Here is a 21177-nt window from a genome sequence, read left to right as displayed (position 1 = left end):
TGCTAAAAATCAACCTGCCCCAGGCAGTGAGGAACTTGTGCGCCAATCTTTTAGGTTCACACTTTGCACTATGGTTGACAAAAATACTTCACATGACTTTCCCCCCTTCAGAGAATAAGACAAAAACTGCATAAATTTGAACACTTGCTGTCCATTTCAGAGAGCTTAGTCATTTTATAGATTTGCTGCCTAGATGAGCATTTATTTTGAAATATGGCAAGTTACGAATTTCATACTAGCATCTGCATTGTATAAATTTATTCTTAACAAAATAATGCAATTGGCCAGCCAGCTTATTGTATGGTTATCCAAAACTTCCCAATTAAAAAAAAACAAAAAACTTTTTTGGTATCAAAATCAGCTAGCCATTGGCTACAGTTCCCTGGCTACTTAGAAGTCAGAGTAAGGCTGTGATTCTAACCACACTTTACTGGAAAAGGTCCACTGTAACCGACGAGACTTGTTTCCAAGTTAAGGTGCAAGAGTGAGAGCAGCTCTTGCATCTGACTTTGGGATGCTGCCACAAACAGCATCCTCCCTCCCCTTGTCCTTTTAGGGTTCAGGCAATTGCTGCATTGTGCATTTCCCTGCCCCTTCTAGCGCTGGTAATATAGCCCAGAGCAGGGAAATGTACAAAACGACACACTGTTGCATGGGAAGCATCCCAAGTGTTATCAAGAGGATGCTGGGTTTTTTTGGATAGCTACCCATTAAGTTTCCAGCAACTTACTAGGTCACGTCCCCTTGGGAGTAAAATCTCGATGTCACTGATTTCAATGGCAAATATTTGAATGAAGATGCCGCACTTCTGATGTAAGTAAGTTTTCTTTCTAATGGCCGTGATGAAGTTTGGTGAAAGAGCATAGACAGTTGCGCCCATTCTGTTTCTTCCTGGCTGCTGCAAAGAAAATCGGCGCTGGCTCCATGGCTCCAGGGTCTTCATAAGGTATGTTTACTGTTAGTATCGCAACCCTGTTGTCCCAGCTTTCTCCCATCTCACCTGCTCCGCTTTACAGTTTTATAAAGAAATGTCCACGTCACAATGCTTCTCTGAATATACAATATTTTAATATACATATAAAAATATAGCCCTGCTGTGTATATACTTACAACTCTACAGAACCTTTTCCCCCACACACCCCCTCTCTAAAGTAGGAAATAACCTGATGCGTTTCCAATTATAGTTGTTAAACCTGTGCAGTGAGAAAGCTGCAGAAGCGTTTATTCCAAGACAAGCAGCCACTGAAAGCCTCTTGGGGAGAGAGAGGGTTTCTTTTAAGACTCCCACATATACTTGGGAAAGGGGAGGGGGCAGAGCGAGAGAGTTTGAAAAAATAGATAGGATCTTGATTCATCTGACAAAAATATAGACAGTGGCATATATCCTGGATAGTGGACTGTCGTTCAGTGGCTATCTTAAACCCCCAATAAAAGGCATTGCCTTAAATAACTGGCTCAAAATAGGGAAACCCAACACAGAATATTCATTCTAAACTTTGAATAGATAAATAAAAGTTTAATAAAAGCTCCTAGATGCCTCTTGCTTTACAGAAATTTAGCTGTCATTTTGTTCATACAGTAGAAAAACAGTAGAAAGGGAGAAACAAGCCCTCCTCACGACCACACATTCACATTGGCATACAATTTCAGAAAACCTTTTCATTAAAAGGACATGGAATGCTAGTAGACAGACAGACACACTTCTATCCTTTTATTAGCTGTGCTCTAAGGAGCCGTAATAGACATCTGCTCTGGTGGAAGACTGACCTCAATCTACGCAGTCTGTCCCATAAGTTCTATCTCGGTCATTGGTATTGAAAAGCATATGTTGGTTTAAAAAGAAAAATGTAGCAATCAAAGTGGTAAGGACACTTTGACCTTCCTTTCACATAGCCCGATGCTTAACGTGTAATAGCAAAACCTAATCAGTTGTTTTAAGAACCGAGCTTGCTCTCTAGGACTGTTAACGCCGACTCTTCCTTTCCCCCTAGTTAAACAACGTATGGGAAATGCTATTATTGCACCTGGGTAAACCAAAACTCTGTCTGTAACAAGTGCCACTACGACATCTAGTGGCACACTTGTGTTAAGTCACACTATCGTACATAGCATGGAGCTGTCCGCTCCTTCACCAAAAGGTGAGGATGAATTTCTACATTCAATGTAGAGATTATTCCCAATTTTAGACAGGTTGTTTGCCAGTTATTCATTTCCTCGATTTTTCTCTGTAGGACAGTTTCTTTTTCTTGCCTACTTTCCGCAGGCGACAGCCTGTTTGATATCCACGTCTTCATGGCCATCAACCACTCTGAATGTACTTTTTAATTACTACGCAGCCATGTCGGAAGACAGGGCACGGCATATTGGGCAGAAGCGTCCACGTGTTTGTTTTGGGGTCGTAGGCTTCCATATTTCCCAGAGCAGGGCCTTCGCTGCTGACAATTCCACCCGTGGCGTAAATTTTTCCATCCAGAACCACCGCACTGGGCAGAGAGAAAAAGAGAGACATGAAGTAAGTCATATTTCACTGAAGCACTCCTTGAACCCATTAGTCCAGCCTGCTGTTTGGAAGAAATGTTTACACAGCTTAATTATTTACCCAAACCCTTCTGTGCAAAAAAAGCTCTCTTAAGTTTATATATGGGGACAGCAACTGGTCTTGAGGATGCCCAGTGGGGAATAAATAGGGCATTCAATGTTTATGTGACTAAGGACTGCATCACACTTAATGTCACCAAACTGAAAAGCAAGGATTGTCTTCTCTGTGTGCTGCTGGCAACCAATGTTCCAATGGGGATGGCTAGTGGAGGACCAAATTTGCTCCTTGCTTCTGCTGGGGGAGTTGTTGAAGACTTACTTCTAAATAATAAAGTACGTGGCTTTCAAATGTGCCGCACAAGAATGGAAGTCTTGTGTGAGGGTCACGAGCACAGGATCACGGTGCATGAAGAATATACACAGGGAGCATGAGTTGAGCCACACACACCCCACACACTTGCAGCATCACCTTGCAACCATACGCTGAATACAAGCAGCGGAGGACTCTAAATCAGCATAATATTTGTGTGTGTGTGTGTCCAAGAATTTAGCAGATTGGATCTGTGCAGAAACCCCCTATTTAAATGTTACTTCAAAGTGTGTGAGTGTAATTGGCCCCGAGTTGGGGAAAGGCAAACAAAACAACCCAGCTTCCTACTATGTATAATACTTTTCAACAGAGCTTTCCAAACTTTTCATGTTGGTGACACACTTTTTAGACACACGTCATTTTGCGACACAGTAATTCAGTTTTCCTAGCAAACCGGAGGTTAAACTAACCCCTTTCCAGCCTTGGAGGGAGTGTTTCTGCGACACACCTACACACTGCAGCCGACACATTAATGTGTCGTGACACGCAGTTTGGAAAGCTCTGCTTTACAAAATGTGGAGATACTTGTGAGCATGTGAATTAATGATGAAGATGAGAAAAAGTTAGGAGTCACGAAGAATAAACTGAGAGGAGTGCCGAATCATTTAAACACAATGGTGTTCCAAAACTAGAGTTCAACTGCATAAGCAATCTGAGACTGAAGGCTAAGAAACTTCTAGACACAGAGGAGGAAGGAAAAAATAGAAATGGCGAAGTAAAGGACGCAACAGGTTGTTAAACTATTTGGTGAAAGTTTGACTGAAACACTAGATTAGTATGAATAGGCAAGTGGGACATTCCATTGCCCCAAGATTTCAGTGGAATCCATTGAGTGACAGTAAATTTGTGTACTTCATGAAGGAAGTGGGAAGTTGTTTTTTGAGAGAAGTCATCAGAATAAACAAGCTAGTTACTGACAACTTCTCCCAAAGACTACAGAGGTGATTGGAGACAACACTTGCTTATTTATGTCTTCAAAGACTCTCATTTTGCCTCTCTCACCATGCTTCCACTACACATTTGTGTTTGGAAATTAGCATCCCTCCTTCACATTTGGAAACTATTCATTAAGCGTAAGGGGGTCAGTCTGCTTTCTGAAGAGGCTGTCCCTCTTCAAGCGGAAAGCACACAGATGAATGTCCCGTAGGCTGCTTGGTGATTATCTCCTCCTAATAGTGAGGATGAGCAGACAAAATAATTTTAAGTGCTCACAGATTGGGCTGGCTGGGCTAATAAAATTCAGGAGACTGAGCACAACCTAAGCACCATCACCTCTTGGAAAACAGAAATATCTATATGGCAGGGGGTGGCAAACCTGTTGCTTGACTACAACTCCCATCATCCCTAAGCATTGGCCAGAGAAAGAATTGGACTATGATGGGCAGGGCTAAGGCCTGCTAAGACATGCCCTGGTACATCCACATAAGTCCTTTCTTCAGCAGCTTCATGTAAACTGTCCTTTCAGTGTCACTGTTTAGTCCAATAGTTTGTTTCTAGGATTTAAGTGAGGAAGGAGTGGCAACACACATTGAAAATGTTTTCCGGTTGCTATTAAGTGGTTGATTTTGGACAATGGCGCAATTAATTTAGCATGTATTTCTGGAACTGGAACTGCTGAAAATCTGCAGAAAGCTGGTAACCAGTTAGAAAACAAGGCCTAGACGAAATAACTGATGCTTCTTCACCAGCAGTTGTCAGACTATGCAACTCCCATGACTATTGGCCATGCTGGAAGGGATTCATGGGAACTGGAGTTCAACATATGTGTAAACAGGTTGCCAAGCCCTGCTCTACATGCTGATATATAATGAAGTGGAAGAGGAGAAAAAGTACCAGTTATTTCCCTCTAGAAAGATGCAACTTCAACACATTCTCCATTAAAGTAACAACACTTTGGTCCCTTGCAAAGGCAATATTGGTGGCTGCCATGTGAAGACAGTAACTAGAAAAATCAGGATCCAAGTCCCATAGAGGGGAAAGGGGTGTGTGTGTATAAATAATTTTTGCTTTGCATCCAAATGACAAGGTCCCAAGCAGTGGGGGATACCAAGGCAGTCAGGGAAATTGTAACAGGGCTGAAGTGATTTTTGGGAACATATTGTCTTTTTAGAAAGAGATGGAAAGCACTCCCTACCCAACAGTGTAAAAAAAAATACAACTTTTGACAATTCTTCAGGAAAGGGAGTGGATGACAAGTTCTGAAGGTGTCTCAATCTCTCTCCTCTTTTCCAGAGGCAAAGCTGTTTTATTTCTTCTTCATTTCCACTCTTCCCCCTAGCCTAGCAAAGATTGCTTCAATAAAAATAGCACACAAAATATGAATACATGCCAAATGGACAGTCTGGAAAAGATCGCCATCTACTTGATCTTTCTCTGCCTCCTTGGGTTTCAAATATCTTCTGCAAGCTCTAAGTGCCCAGCAACATAGCAGGAAAGAACAAATGGGCCTCACAAATCAAAGACCTCCCGTAACAGGAGCCTCAACTCTGTGCCTCTTGACTTCACTATAAAAAAGCTTTATTAGCAACAAGCAACTTGATGGCGTTTTTATCATGGCCCATAAGCATGAATGGGTATGATACAGTGCTTAGAAATGTGAGCCCCCAACGGAGATCCCAGCAGCCATGAACGTAGCAGGCAACTAGCTACCATCAGGTTTCCACCTATATTATGTGGACAATAAAACTGCCCCACCTCACAGTGCTGTTTTAAGAATTACAGAAATAATGATCAGAAAGCGCTTCCCAGCTGCTGCTCCAAGATGAGTCAGCCACTGTCCCCCCAAGGGATTGGAAGTGAGCAAGCATTACCTGGAGTGAGTAGACGTTCGTCTCCACCAGCTCACTTGCAGAGTCTGCCGTCAGAATTATGGGCACCAGCCTATGCCTACCCGGTGTGAATGGGGTGGTAAGACTGCTGCCTGGGGTGAGAGTTGCCTGGCAAGGAGGGCACCGTTTGCTCTTATAGTTACATGGCTGGATGTATCATTTAGCTGAAATCAAAATTTGCCTCGCTGCAGCTAGTGCCACCCTAGACAGCATTAACCAGCATTGATATGTTCTGTCGCTACTTGTAATGTTCTCAAAGAAAAAGGAAATGACATCAGAGGCACATATTATAGTGGGGGAAAGATATATGCACCAAGTATGTATCAAGAGCATGAGCCATCAGGACACAACATCATCAAAGCTAGAAGTCAGGTCATTCGTTATTCAGGTCTATAAATTCCCCACATTATTTTCTCATGCATGCACTTTTGGGGTGGGGCAACTGGTTCTAAATTTGATTCCTCTGTTTTGTATTTGCCAGGTTGATGTTGGTTAAATGTTTAGTTGGGGTTTGTGGTTACAAAATAAACTTTATTATTGTTATATTATTATTGTTATTATTATTATTGGTTTCTATTGATTTATTGGTTTGTTTGCTGTTTGTATAGGATATTTTGTTTTTTAATGTCTGATGCTTTGTTGTATATATGTTGTAAGTCACCCAGAGTGGATAGGGAAACCCAGCAAGATGGCTGAGATATAAATTTCATTATTATTAGTGAACTGACCTTTCTGCTTTAGAACCCAGTGCTCTAAATCTATTGATTTGATTAAGCAGGAGCTGTTCAAATCTAGGAACACCGTTCAAAGAGGAGAAAGCAGTGGTTTACAAAATGTATACTTTTAGAGAAAGACAGATCTACAAGTTTAATGCCTGTCTCTTGGTGGAAATTATGTTTAAATTAAAGCAAGTGCGAAGCTGTAATGTCCTCTACCTTTCTGTTTTATTTGGGGGGCATAGTGATTGGGGTATTTTGGAAATCTGAACAGTGCAAAGAATCTGGCATCCACAGACAGAGGCTGAAGCAAAACTTAAAACTCCCTTGTTCTGAAATGCCATCAGTGAAATATAAGAACTTAGGAATGCTGTCTACTGCTTTGACACTATAAAGGCCATGTCTGAGGAGAATATCACTACAGTGGTACCCCGCAAGACGAATGCCTCGCAAGACGGAAAACCCGCAAGACGAAAGGGTTTTCTGTTTTGGAGGCGCTTCGCAAGACGAATTTCCCTATGGGCTTGCATCGCAAGACGAAAGCCCATAGGGAAATGCTGGCGGTCGGGAGCAAAGACTTTTGCCCACAGCCGGCCTTCAGAAGAGGACCTCTTCTGAAGGCCGGCGGGGGGCAAAAGTCTTTGCTCCCCCCCTGCCTTCCCCCCGCCTGCCCCGGCGATCTTAAAATGCTGGCGGGCGGGAGCGAAGCGTTCGCTGCCGACCCCCAGAATTTTGAAATCTCCCCGTGTCCCGGGAAGGTTTTAAAATGCTGGGGGTCGGCAGCGAACGCTTCGCTCCCGCCCGCCAGCATTTTAAGATCGCCGGGGCAGGCGGGGGGAAGGCAGGGGGGGTCTTCCCGCCCCCCTCCCCGCTTCGGAACAGCGGGCTAAGCGGGACCTCCCGCCGGGCATGCGAGGCTTGCCGACATCTGCCTGAAGCAGGGGGCGGGCTCCGCAGCTCACCCCCTGCTTCGGGATGCAGACTGCCGCCCCAAGCCTTGCGCGCGAGGCTTGCCGGCATCTCCCCCAAGCAGGGGGCGGGCTCCGCAGCTCACCCCCTGCTTCGGGATGCAGGCTGCCGCCCCAAGCCTTGCGCGCGAGGCTTGCCGACATCTGCCTGAAGCAGGGGGCGGGCTCCGCAGCTCACCCCCTGCTTCGGGATGCAGGCTGCCGCCCCAAGCCTTGCGCGCGAGGCTTGCCGACATCTGCCTGAAGCAGGGGGCGGGCTCCGCAGCTCACCCCCTGCTTCGGGATGCAGGCTGCCGCCCCAAGCCTTGCGCACGAGGCTTGCCGACATCTGCCGACATTGCGCGCAAGGCTTGGGGCGGCAGCCTGCATCCCTAAGCAGGGGGTGAGCTGCGGAGCCCGCCCCCTGCTTCAGGCAGATGCCGGCAAGCCTCGCGCGCAAGGCTTGGGGCGGCAGCCTGCATCCCGAAGCAGGGGGTGAGCTGCGGAGCCCGCCCCCTGCTTGGGGGAGATGCCGGCAAGCCTCGCGCGCAAGGCTTGGGGCGGCAGTCTGCATCCCGAAGCAGGGGGTGAGCTGCGGAGCCCGCCCCCTGCTTCAGGCAGATGTCGGCAAGCCTCGCGCGCAAGGCTTGGGGCGGCAGCCTGCATCCCGAAGCAGGGGGTGAGCTGCGGAGCCCGCCCCCTGCTTCAGGCAGATGTCGGCAAGCCTCGTGCGCAAGGCTTGGGGCGGCAGCCTGCATCCCGAAGCAGGGGGTGAGCTGCGGAGCCCGCCCCCTGCTTCAGGGAGATGTCGGCAAGCCTCGCATGCCCGGCGGGAGGTCCCGCTTAGCCCGCTTTCCGAAGCGGGGCGGGGGGCGGGAACACCTTCTGAAGGCGGGCAGGGGGCAAAAGTATTTGTCCTCCCTGCCTGCCTTCCCAGGGGCTTTTAAATCGCCCCGGACAGTGGAGAAGTCCTCCGCTGTCCGGGGCGATTTTAAAATGCCTCCCGCCAGCATTTTAAGATCGCCCCGGACAGCGGAGAAGTCCTCCGCTGTCCCAGGGTTTTTTAAAATGCTGGGGGTGGGAAGAAAAGCCCTTGTCCCCCCCCCCAGCCTTCAGAAGAGGTCCGGGGACAGACTGTCCCCGGACCTGGTCTGAAGGCGGTTTCCCTAGGAACGCATTAATTGATTTTCAATGCATTCCTATGGGAAACCGTGCATCGCAAGACGAAAAAACCGCAAGACGAAGAGACTTGCGGAACGAATTAATTTCGTCTTGCGAGGCACCACTGTACTCTTTCTTCAAAAAATACAAATATTTTATGCATACTGTTCATACTACAGTGGAACCTCGGGTTGTGAACATGATCCGTGTGGGAGGCACATTCGCAACCCACAGCGCCGTGTCTGCGCACACGTGGGACACGATTCGGCGCTTCTTCACATGCACAAAGCGTGATTTATCGCTTCTGCGCATGCACCAAAACCCGGAAGTAACCCATTCCGGTACTTCCTGGTTTTGGGGCATCCGTAACCTGAACACATGTAACCCAAAGTGTCTGTAACCCAAGGTAGGTAAAGGGACCCCTGACCCTTAGGTCCAGTCGTGACTGACTCTGGGGTTGCGCGCTCATCTCGCTCTATAGGCCGAGGGAGCCGGCGTTTGTCCGCAGACAACTTCCAGGTCATGTGGCCAGCATGACTAAGCCGCTTCTGGCAAACCAAAGCAGCACACGGAAACGCCGTTTACCTTCCCGCCGGAGCGGTACCTATTTATCTACTTGCACTTTGATATGCTTTCGAACTGCTAGGTTGGCAGGAGCAGGGACTGAGCAACGGGAGCTCACCCCGTCGCAGGGATTTGAACCGCCGACCTGATCAGCAAGTCCTAGGCTCTGTGGTTTAACCCACAGTGTCACCCGCGTCCCGTAACCCAAGGTACCACTGTACTAAATAAGGTTGTGGTAGTTGTTCTTTTTGCGATTTTTGATCAGCTGCTTTTGTCAACATTGACAACATTTCTCAAAATTGTCTATAGCAGCCTTCCCCAGCCTGATGCCCACCTGATGTCACTGACTCCAAATCCCATCAATCCCCAGCCAGCATTGCAAATGGTCAGGGGTGGTGGTGGTCATAGCCCACATCTGGGCAACATTTGGAGGGCACCAGGTTGACTACCCACCCCACTCTACAATAATGTAGAATAACTTTAGATCATATAATAGGGAGGTCAAAGGAAGAAGCGGGAAGTGCAAAAGTCCTGAGAGATGTTTTGCATCTGCAGTTCAGTTTGAAAGCTACACATCCATTAATTATCAGCCTTCCACGATCTTGCTTCATGTTTCTGCCGTTTCAAATCCAGGTGAGTTCCCAACAGACATTAACATTGTCGTTTCAACGAGGAACATTGCATGATATGCACTGAACAATGGACTACACACATGGCAGCGGCTGAGGAAGCAAAAATATGGGCGCTTAACTGGGCAGGCTATAAATTACTGAGTGACAGTTCTGCTTGGGTACTGGCTTTTCAGAGGATTACTGCAAGGTCTTTCATTAGTGACCACTGAAAGCTACTGTTTTTAGACCAGATGCGATAAAACTAGCACTTCCAATGCCGAATGCTCATCAGCATCTGGTGAGGTGTTTTTCCTTGATGCTGAATCATCAGTATCAGGTTCACCTGGATCATCTGTGGCTGGTTATGTCTCAGTGGAATTCCTTGCACTGGCACCAAACATTCTTTACCGCCAAACCTCCTTTAGAAGCTTACTGCTGAGGGAACTTTTGCGATCTCAGTTTGACTTGGCCGTAAACATTAATCCTTGTCTAGATACAACATTTAAATGAGGAAATATCTTCTCTAGCTGTCCTTGAGGCTATAAAAGAATGTTTAAATGACTAAATTAGCATGCTCGTATGCACCACATTCTTCCTAATTCTCGCAACTAGTTTTAGTAACTGAAAACGGGCACGACGCCACACACACACACTAATTTATCTGGAGCTCCTCCAAAGAGCTGTTAAAAAACAAGCCAGAGATTTCCTTTTAAAACTTTCCTTTTAGTGTATTTACAAGAAAAAGCCACCCACAAATATTCCTGTGAACTCTGACCACCCAGGAAGAGGAAATTCAAGCTTCAAAATTTCTGAATTCTCTCTCTTATCTTTTCATTTTAATTCTATGCCACCACCCACTTCTGTGTTGCAACACCACTGTCTTTCTGTGCTGAAAGGCAAGGAAACCCTGTAGCTATTGCTTCTGCCTAGTAGTCTCCTTCAAGATGTCAATGCTGAAAGGTATTCCCCACCTTCCTGTTTGCAACCCTTTCGTGTATTTAATATTTTGCACTAATGCCTGGAGGGTAGGCACCCATGATCTACCGCCAAAGCAATGTTCACATTAGCTTGATAACAGGCGTAGAGGGTAACCATTTATGCATTTTGCTGTGCTGTTGTGCCAGTGTTTTCCCCTTGTGTATGCTGGAGTATCCACTAATACAGATACGGCAATCATTTAACCCTCAGTTACTCTACAACAGCCACAACTCCAGCAAAGCCTTTCCTAAGCCGCATTTTCTATTGTCCCATCCCCACCCAAATCGCCACCTCCCCCCAGCCCCACTTTTCAGTTTCTGTCTTGTCTCAGTCTTACCCTATGCCCTGGTCTTGCCCACATAATGCAAGCCATCTGGGAAGAGATTGCATCTGTGTGATACACATATCAATGCTAAACAGTGTTTGCTGTGGTGACAGAGCAGCCTTGGAGGTGCGTCAACTAGGAAGTGTGCCTGGTTCTCATTCCAGCTGACTGCATGGCTCTTTGGCACATAGTTCATTTGTGTTTGAGGTCACCGCAGTACATTTGAGGATGGTGGCAATTGACAGCGTCTACCCATACTTCACCATCACCATTATATACTGCAGGAGTCGGCAACCTGTGGCCCTCTTGGACATGCTACTGAAGGGAGTTGGAGTCCAGCAATAGCTAAGGGTCAGAACGATGGGAGTTGGAGTCCAATAGCATCTAGAGCACAATAGGCTCCCCACCCTTGTTCTAGTGCAATCCCAATGGTGGTGATGTTGCAACAGTCATTGGACCTCAACACCCTATACTCACTGACTGGCAGAGCAGCTCTTGGGAGTAGCATCCTAAATTGGCTATTCAAAACAAAAACTACACCAATTTGGGTAGGCTGACAGCTGCATTTTAGAATACTAGGTGGATGGCATAGCTTCCTTTTTAAAAATCCCATTTTCACACCTCATTTTTGAGTGGTTTTAATTGTATACCACTTTGAGATTTGGGGGAAAGAGGTATTTAAAATAGTATCACTTAAGTGAAATGGTGTATGTCTTAGGTGCCCTTGCCTTTGTATTAACTAGGAGTGCTGACTCGAACTCTCTGGGGATCTGGCCGCAGCCTACAGACATTTTCGTTAGTATCATTTATAAAAGTGACTAAAATACATTTAACTATTAACAAATTACAAAACCATGAAACAAGAGCAGAGGGGAAATCTTTGCGCTAGATGGAAGACATTAAGAGCAGCAGAAACGTTAAAGTACATGATAATTAATGCAGATGAATCAAAGGAGTCAGGCAGAACTTAAAAGGAATAATGTTGATGAGTAACGTTCATCACACTTGCACACCTTTCATCCACCCCCAAAACATACCTGCAAACGCTCCCTGGCTGCTCATTCTCTCTCATTTACCCACAAGGGACCAGGATGATAGATGCAAAGGTGACCTATTTTTCCACTGAGAGCCAGTGTGGTGTAGTGGTTAGAGTGTCAGACTAGGACTTGGGAGACCAGGGTTTGAATCCTCACTCTGCCATTAAGCATGCTGGGTGACCTGGGGCCAAGCCAGTAACTCCCAGCCTAACCAACCACACAGAGTGGTTATGGGGATTAAATGAAGAGAGGGAAGAACCATGTATGAGCTCCTTGGAGGAAAAGGTGAGCTATAAATGCATTAAATTAAGCATCATCCCATTTTCTAGCTCACCTTTGCGTAAAAAGAACATAGAATGTGTTTCCTGTGCGTAGTCATAGCCTGGTTTGTTTAGGATTCAGGCAGCATGCAAATAGACCTGGGTAGCAAGAGATTGCTCCCAGGGCGTCATCAGCAACCAGGCGCTAGCGTGAGCAGTGCTCCCAGGGAAGATAATTTAGAACCAGCAATTCCCAGTTGAAGGTACCTTCCCCCCCCCCCCCTCTGACAGCTAGCCTGGCAGATTTGTCACCCGGTCCTTCCAAATGGAACTCCTTAATAAAAAACTGAGGTTCAGGCTATACCGCACAATAACAACAGTGTGTGTATGTGAGATTTTTATTTCCTTTTTTTAAAAAAAGGTTTGTTTCTGAACAGCAAAGCACGGCGAGTGCTCTGCTTCACTAATAGGAGCTGCTAGCCCCCACCATGGGCTGCTGATCTCCAGCTAACTCATTTCCTTATTATTACAAAATCAGGATAAGCTGGAGGCACTGCAAAAGGTAAAAGTAGATGGCTTGTTGAGAATGAGTGTGTAATCTCCATATGGATTGTGCTAGGAAACACCAGTTCTTAACAGATATCGGGTGTTGCTCAAGAGTAGCGTTGCCATATGAAGAAGAAGAAGAGGAGGAGTTTGGATTTGATATCCTGCTTTATCACTACCCTAAGGAGTCTCAAAGCGGCTCACAATCTCCTTTCCCTTCCTCCCCCACAACAAACACTCTGTGAGGTGAGTGGGGCTGAGAGACTTCAGAGAAGTGTGACTAGCCCAAGGTCACCCAGCAGCTGCATGTGGAGGAGCAGAGACACGAACCCGGTTCACCAGATTACAAGTCTACCACTCTTAACCACTACACCACACTGGCTCTCTTTCATGGGTATGTAAAATGAGAGTCCTATCGATCCATAGTTGGAAATCGGCAAATGTGTCCTCTTTTTTGCTCTTCAAAATACAGCAACCCTACCAAGAGCCCACAAATTCTTCTCTTCCCCACTTCTTTATTGCATTTACACCTGAACTTTTTCTTCATGGAGCTGAATGGTTCTTGCCCTCCTCATTTTATCTCTGCAACAACCCTGTGAAGCAGGTTAGGCTGAGAGGCAGTGTGATTGGCCAAAGGTTTTTAATCTTGGCATTTAGGTAGTGGGATCTACATCAATGGGTTTCAGCTCCCTGTTTTAATTCAGGTTCATATAACATTGCCGCTTGGCCCCCTACTGTAGGAAGAGGCGACCCTTTGCAGCCTCCATGTAGTTGAGGCCAGAGCATCGATGCTCCCCATTTCTATGCATCCTGGGAAAATAACATCCTTGGGATTTTAAGATAGTGCTTTGGCCATCCAGATGTTGAACTACGGCTGCCACCATCCCGAGCCTTTAGCAACGCATGCTGGGGCAGAGGGGAGCTGTAGTTCAGTAACTAACATGACTGGGAGTGGCCGCTGAAACCGTATTACACTGGTCCTGAAAGACCTACATTGGCTCCCAGTATGTTTCCGAGCACAATTCAAAGTGTTGGTGCTGACCCTGAAAGCCCTAAACGGCTCGCACTCGCAGCTCTCTGCCCCTACTAAAACCCACTGGTTAGGGGGTGCAAATTACTTGCCTTGCCCCGGGTGCTGACAACCCACGCTACGCCACTGGGCCTTCTCGGTAGGGGCGCCCGCTCTGTGGAATGCCCTCCCATCAGATGTCAAGGAAATAAACAACTATCTGACTTTTAGAAGACATCTGAAGGCAGTCCCACTTAGGGAAGTTTTTAATGTTTGATGTTTTATCACTTTACTATTATTATTAATAATATTCTGTTGGGAACCACCCAGAGTGGCTGGGGTAATAATAACAATAATAAATAAAATAAAAATACATAAATAATAATTTATAACACATGTTTTAAGAGGAAACTGTGTACTGCCTCCAGTCCTTGGGTCCAGTTATGCTGCTTCTATTTTGAAGTCCACTCCTAATTCTACATAATTTTGGCTTAACATTGTCATTTTAAAAAATCCCTGTTATTAATATCTGTTGAAAGTCCATTACATCATTATCGTAGTTGAGCAGAGGTTACTGCTATGTGAGAAAGGGAAACAAACATGTAAACAATGCTAACTGCTGCAAACATTTCAATGGACATTTAAGTATTGTTGTGCACATGTTTTTACTGGAAGGGTAGAATTTGTTTATTCCTTCCATTACGAACATACAAATGGGATTGTTTCAAACTGCTGCAGTTTTGTCAGTGTGGGGGGGGGGAATATGTCTCTCAAACGTTGGATAAAGTCTGCCATTAGTGGCCAGATCCCAGTCTATCAAGTGATCTTGGCCAGAGAACTGTAGTATTAAAAGCCTTTTACATGAAAGTAATTTTAATGTGGTTAAAGAAAAATTGTTTAAAAAATAAAAAAGATCCCACATAATTAATGCGATGAATTACCAAGGGAAGTTATGTCAGTTGTACTGCACTGTTTGCCTCTGGTTTACAATCTTGAGAGAAAAAATATAATTAACTACTGCCTGGACACAGTGGGGTTCTCCTACATTCAATTTCACTCTTGTTAACACAGAGGAACAATGAAAATCTGTAATTAGCACAGAAGCAGCAGGAACATAGTAGTTTTGGCTGGGATTTGGCCTGTAATATTATTTTTTTTTTAAAAAAAATGTAATGTAATGTTAGCTCCAGGACAAGATTCTCTTGGCAACCAAGAGAGGGCACTCTTTAAATAAAAAAGGAGATTCAAATATATAAATTCTGTTTGTGATGTATGGTTAAATACTAGCTTTATTGCCCACTCTACCTCCATTGCTGCTGCTGCTGCCGCTGCTACTACTACTAATAGAGGACTTTTGCTTAACTCATTGACTAAGTATTGCAGGTATGATGAATATTGGGATAAAGATCTAAGTAAGTTACTGGAACAGGTGAAAGAAAGTCAGGTTGCCACTGGTTCCCTTGCCTCGGGATTCTGAGAACTATTAAGGAAGGTTATTACATACCCTCCAACATTTCTCTGATGAAAGTAGGGACATCCTATTCAATAATAATAATAGTAATATTTTTATTATTTATACCCCACCCATCTCACTGGGTTGCCCCAGCCACTCTGTGTGGCTTCCAACATACATAAAAACATAAAAATAAAAACTGAAAAACTTCCTTATACAGGGCTGCCTTCACATATCTTCTAAAGTTACTAATCTCCTTGGTTTGGGGGTCACATAACACCATACCCTCCATCATTTCTCTGATGAAAATAGGGACATCCTAAGGAAAAGTGGGACATTCTGGGATCAAATCAGAAACCGGGACGGCTTCTGTAAATCCGGGACTGTTCCTGGGAAATAGGGATACTTGAAGGATCTGTTATAATCTGATAGGAGCTGCAGCTGCTATTAGGACTGCTGAAACCAGCAAAAGTAAGACGAGCGCCTTCCGAAAAGTTAAGATGCATTAAACTTTAGCCTCCGTTCCAGACTTTTTCCTTAGATCTCAACTCAGAAACCTTTTGTATGCCGTGCTTGCTCTCAGGTCTCATTCAGGCCCAATGCCATCTTAGTGTTAATAGAATGCACTACACATTAGGCTTGTGCACTCCCAGCTCCCCTTCTTCTCTCTCCCGTACTTGAGGGGAGGAAATCTGAAGCTTCCAGTCAGAATTCAGAACAAAACACAACCACCCATTTCAGCTGAATAGGGGAAACTGTGGTTTGTATGAGTCATAGTTAATTAACTAGCCTAGGTTTAGCCAAACCAGGAAACTTCCAGCTGTCACAGAAAACTTTACATTTTGTTCCCTCATATGTGAAGGTTTTGTGGTGTGTGAGAGGCTGAGGCTTACTATGGGATGGGACCATGATGCCCAAACAAACAAACCGTGGTTTAGCATTCCATCTGATGGTTGCTTCAGATTTTCCATTGTTTCCCCTATACCGGTTGAAACACTTTACTCAGCAGAAAGCTAGCTACATGGAAATCACTATATACAGTCTTCACACCATTTCCTATACTTATAGCATATCCGTATGGCAAAAAGTGCCAAATAATTTTGTCAAAGGTGATGCACTGGAAAAAAAAAGGCATATTTTGTATATATTGACCATTGCAAGGGTTCTCTATTCTAAGAGCATGGAAAAATGCTTATAAGCCAACTTAAAATATTTAATTTTTAAAAGTCTGAGAACTATCAAATCAGGGACACTAAAAAATGGAGAACATTATAATGAAAAATGGAATTGGGAATAACAGGTGTTGGCACTGGACCATTTATTCTTGTACAAAGTGACCATTTTGTGGGAAAGCTCTATTGGTGTAAATAATCAAGTTTTTGGGTTTTAATATTGAGTATTTATAAAAATTATTAATCAAATAGTGTCATAAGCATGTCTAATTTTATGCATATGCAGTTTATGATGTATAAAAATGTTATAACCCCATTCCAAATGTTATAACCCCATTCCATGTATTGTGGATTTTGTGGATTAAAGCTCACTTTACCAGATTAATGAAATGTCTACTAAATTAATTGGCTTACATACACATAGGTTAAAAGGGGAAAAAGTTTAATACAGTTGGAACAAAAGGCAAATAATAATAATTGCAATTTGTAACAAAGCAGAGATTGCCTATGTCTGCCAGATGGGAAATTAATCCTAAATGGGAATCAGCTCTGAGCTGTCCAGAGAACAAACTGGCTCTTCCCCTGCCATTGTACAACAGGGATGCCAGATTTCATCTTTCTCTAACATGCTGTGACATAAACAGCAATCCATGAGATCACTGATGTGCTTGCATTAAAGCCGCATTCACAGCTTTGATACAAGTGTTAAGTGTGGGGACGAAATCTTAACACTTTCTTCTGCCTTGCTCGCATTTAATGTGAGCAAGGTTCCATGAAAAAAGTGTGTTTTGTCCTCGGTCCCAAACACAAACCTGCTGTCACAAATATTGCAGAACGCACATCACTGGAACTTTGTTTATATGAATTTAATTGATGCTTCTCATATTCATCTTTAAGCAGCAGTTTCCCCCTAATTTTCTAAACATTCTAGATGTCCTCCAGGGCATTTTGGTGCATAACATGGGTAAGCAAGATAAGCTAGCAACTTATATGTAACTCACAAAGCTTCCTTCAGCCTTCACAGTCCTCCTCTGCTTCCAGATAGTGGTTTACCTGCCGTCATTTTGGTTAACCACTATAGAGTGATTTTTATAAGAAGCAACACTTGGTTAACGTGTGTCCATCTTATGTTAACCCCTATAACGTGGGTATCACTAGCCGTGTTTCAGATTTGGACAAAACACATGCACACCCAAGTCTGGCCTCCAGACCATTCCAGTTCTTAAGTATACAGTGGTACCTTGGTTTAAGAACAGCTTAGTTTATGAACAACGTGGATTAAGAACGCTGCAAACTAAAGAAGTAGGTGTTTTGGTTTGTGAACTTTGCCTTGGAATAAGAACATGTTTCGCTTCCTGTTGAGTGTGTTCCATTTGTAAATTGAGTCCCCCGCTGCTATGGGAAAGCACGCCTTGGTTTAAGAACGCTTTGGTTTAAGAACGGACTTCCGGAACGGATCAAGTTCATAAACCAAGGTACCACTGTACATAACAGGGCCTGTCAGTCTCACACCAGAGAGATCTTGATGTTTAGATACCAAGGGAAAGGATTTAGAGTGATGCATAGCCAGGTAATATTTCTATTAGTGTAGCCCAGAGAACACTAAAAGTCTTAAACACACATGCACTTCCATTCCCACTTTAACGTAATAATTTCCTCCAGAAGAAAAAAACATATTGAGGTGCTGGTAATTCAAGTGTGTGTGTGTGTGTGTGTGTGTGTTTGGTCTTACCTGCAGAACTGCCTGGAGTGGTTCATGTTGGGGCCTGCTTTGATATTGCCTTTTTCTGGGTCATAGATGGTGGTCGCTCGTGCATAAGCTCCTCCAAGAATAAAGATGAAACCATTGAGAGTGACTGCAGGAGCATATTTGTTATCTGTCAACGGAAAGCAACACGGAGATCAGTTTACAAGCTTGGCGCTAGAATCCCTTTTTTTATTTATTTATTTATAAATTCCCCTTATTTATAGATAAGTCACGTTTCTTGAAACCTCCAAGGCCAGAGAAAGAAAAATGAGGAAGTATTTTTGTTGCCTTCGTTGCTGTTTTTGTTCTTCACTCCTAAACTTCTCAAAGGCACTTTTAAAAGTTGATTGGTCCTCCCCATTCCTAGCACACACCAGCCTGCAATCCAGGATCATTTCCCCCTTCCCATCTAAAATTATACATTCTTGTCTTCAACATATTCCTCACCTAAGTATGGTCCTTTGAAAGCACTTCTTTGCAGCTTAAACGAGCATGCCAAATTGTTTCAAAACCGCAGCACATTTCAATACAACATTATTAATTCCCAAGCAGCAGATTCATACAGAAGTCTTCTCTGGTTGAAAATAGTGTTTATTTTGGATATTCCACCCTTTGCTTATAGGCAAGTCTATATCTGCTTTCTCATCCCACCCAAGGCACAATTTTTAACCTCTGTTTTCCCCCCGCACACTGAGAGCTCAGCAGACAAGAACAGCTAGCCAGAGCAGCTGTGCTGGCAACAGCTAATGGGAGATGCAGTTTGAAACATCTGGAGGACATCAGTTTGGTGAAAGCTGGTGCTAGGACTGCTCATGTATTCATCTGTGTCAAAGTGAATGCATGGATGGGGGAGCAGGACCGGTGTACAACCACAAGCTCTGCTTACAGATTCACCTGAAATAGGGATTTTCATGTGTGCATCCTTCTAAAAGTGAGCATGTGGAGGAGGCAGCTGATGTCGCTCCCCAGCCTCCCTTTGTTGACCTCCATCGATTCATCATTCTTTAAAGCTCAACGTGTGACCACACTTGAAACTTCCATCTGGAAGGGTCTGAGAAGTCTGTAATGAATCTGTTTCTGCTAAGGTTTCTTTCTAGGGGTGCTGCAGTTTAATGCCAATAAATCACCACCAGAATTTCTAAGAGGTATCTAAGTCAGGAACACTAAATTATTTCTTAATCCAAACAATCTGCCCTTACAGCATATGCACCAGAACAGTAAACGAACACAGAGAGCTTTCCAAGCTCTTTCTCTAGTGAAGACACATGTACACACTGGAAATTGGCTCCCCGCTGCTTGCAATGCAGTAAGGTGAGAGCACAGAATGCATTTCCATGGATTCACATTGTTTTTCAATGCTCCAAAGATAGCTTTATGTCCAGTATCCTTTCTATATAAATTATGGTAGGGCTCAGTATACACTAAAGCAGTCTTCCGCAACCTGGTAACTTCCAGATGTTTTGAAGTACAACTCTCATGCATCTAAGGCAGCATGGTCAGCGGTCGAGGAATATAGCCCAACAACATGCGATTGATTGATTATATGTATATGCCACTTTCCCATAATGAGTTGTGCTCAAAGCGGCTTACAGCAAACCCTCAAAACATCAAAATAGAGAACACTGGAAATATAAATACACAAAACACTGAAAATCTCACTAAATTCAAAATAACAAAAATTAAACAATTTAGCAAACAATAAATTCAACATCTCGAAAAAGAAACCATCTAAGCTAAAGTACATAAATTCAAAACAAAATGAAAGGCTGACAAAAATGTTTTCATCTTGCTGCACTCTTAAAATACAGTCTGGAGGGGAGGGCTAGAGAGCATTCAGCTGGCTCCCCCATCTGACAGCAGCAAAAGGCCAATGCATGGGAGAGCAACAATGGTAAGTCTCTTTCCCAACCCCCTGGAAGTATTATTTAGGTAAAGTATGATTATTTAGGGAAGTTTTTAATGACTGATGTTTTAATGTATTTTTAATCTTTGTTGGAAGCCGCCCAGAGTGGCTGGGGAAACCCAGCCAGATGGGTGAGGTATAAATAATAAATTCTTATTCTTACTACTACCACTACCAACTGCTGGAGCAGGTCACCACATTAGAGTAGATTGCACTAACCGCCACCCAATAAATCCATGTTTTTCTGCCAGGAAAGGTTAAAGTCTCATGCTCAGTGCCAATGATGCAACTCTGCATCATAAAAATGATATGCACAGTCTCCTATGGTTGCCAATATTTAGGTTTATTTAGAGTATTTTGGCAATGGTAGAGGGTTGGAAAGAAGAGGTAGTGTGAGCTGTTCTGGGTGGGACCAGGACAATCAGAGAATGAGGAGCATATGCCTTGGAGCGAGACAGAAAGCACTGCAGGGCGCAGAAATCCATGACTCCAACCTTCTCCAGGCAGCAGATCCCGTTTACTCCTTTTAAGTCTGCAACTTGAAGATCCAGAACTTTGATTGCAAGGAAATCAAATTTCACCTCGGGTTTGTTTCAGCATGGTGCGTAAGAGGATGTACGTAATATAAACACTCCTCTATATATGCAAGGCTAGTCCAAGATATTTTGCTGCCTGAGGCAAAGTCAAGGTGGTGGCCTTCTCGTATTCCAGGTACAGAGGCCAGCCAGACTTGAGAACTGAATCTTGACTTCAACACTAGAGGCAGGACAGCATCCTCCACCACATCCAATGACTGCAGGAGAGCTTAAGGCAGGGTCGGCAACCTAAGGCCCATGGGGGTCATTTACCCTAAGGTTACCAGACCAGTCCCCGGACATCAGTCCCCATACAAAATCCATTGAAGTTGAAAAGTGTCCCCAGATTCATTGAAAAAAATCTGGTAACCAAAGTTTAACCAGCCCCTGAGCCGCCCCCGAAACAGGAAGAGGCCAAATGAACACACAGGTCTGTC

General features: G+C 44.3%; 1 protein-coding gene across 1 annotated transcript in view; it reads right to left on the bottom strand.

Annotated features, from left to right (window-relative positions):
• Positions 1–1495: 1495 nt before the first annotated feature.
• KLHL29 (kelch like family member 29) overlaps positions 1496–21177 on the bottom strand; it is a 431347-nt gene continuing 411665 nt past the window's right edge. Inside the window, exons 13-14 of the mRNA XM_081189071.1 lie at positions 18248–18392; positions 1496–2483 (exon numbers count right to left, since the gene is read on the bottom strand). Coding sequence (XP_081045197.1) covers positions 2300–2483; positions 18248–18392 — 329 coding nt within the window. The 3' untranslated portion in view covers positions 1496–2299. The remainder of the gene's footprint in view (positions 2484–18247; positions 18393–21177) is intronic.

The sequence above is a fragment of the Podarcis bocagei genome, assembly GCF_964188305.1.
Source record: "Podarcis bocagei genome assembly, chromosome: 3".
Classification (NCBI taxonomy): domain Eukaryota; kingdom Metazoa; phylum Chordata; class Lepidosauria; order Squamata; family Lacertidae; genus Podarcis; species Podarcis bocagei.
Note: the sequence above shows the minus strand (reverse complement) of the source record. Positions and strands in the feature narration are given on the sequence as shown.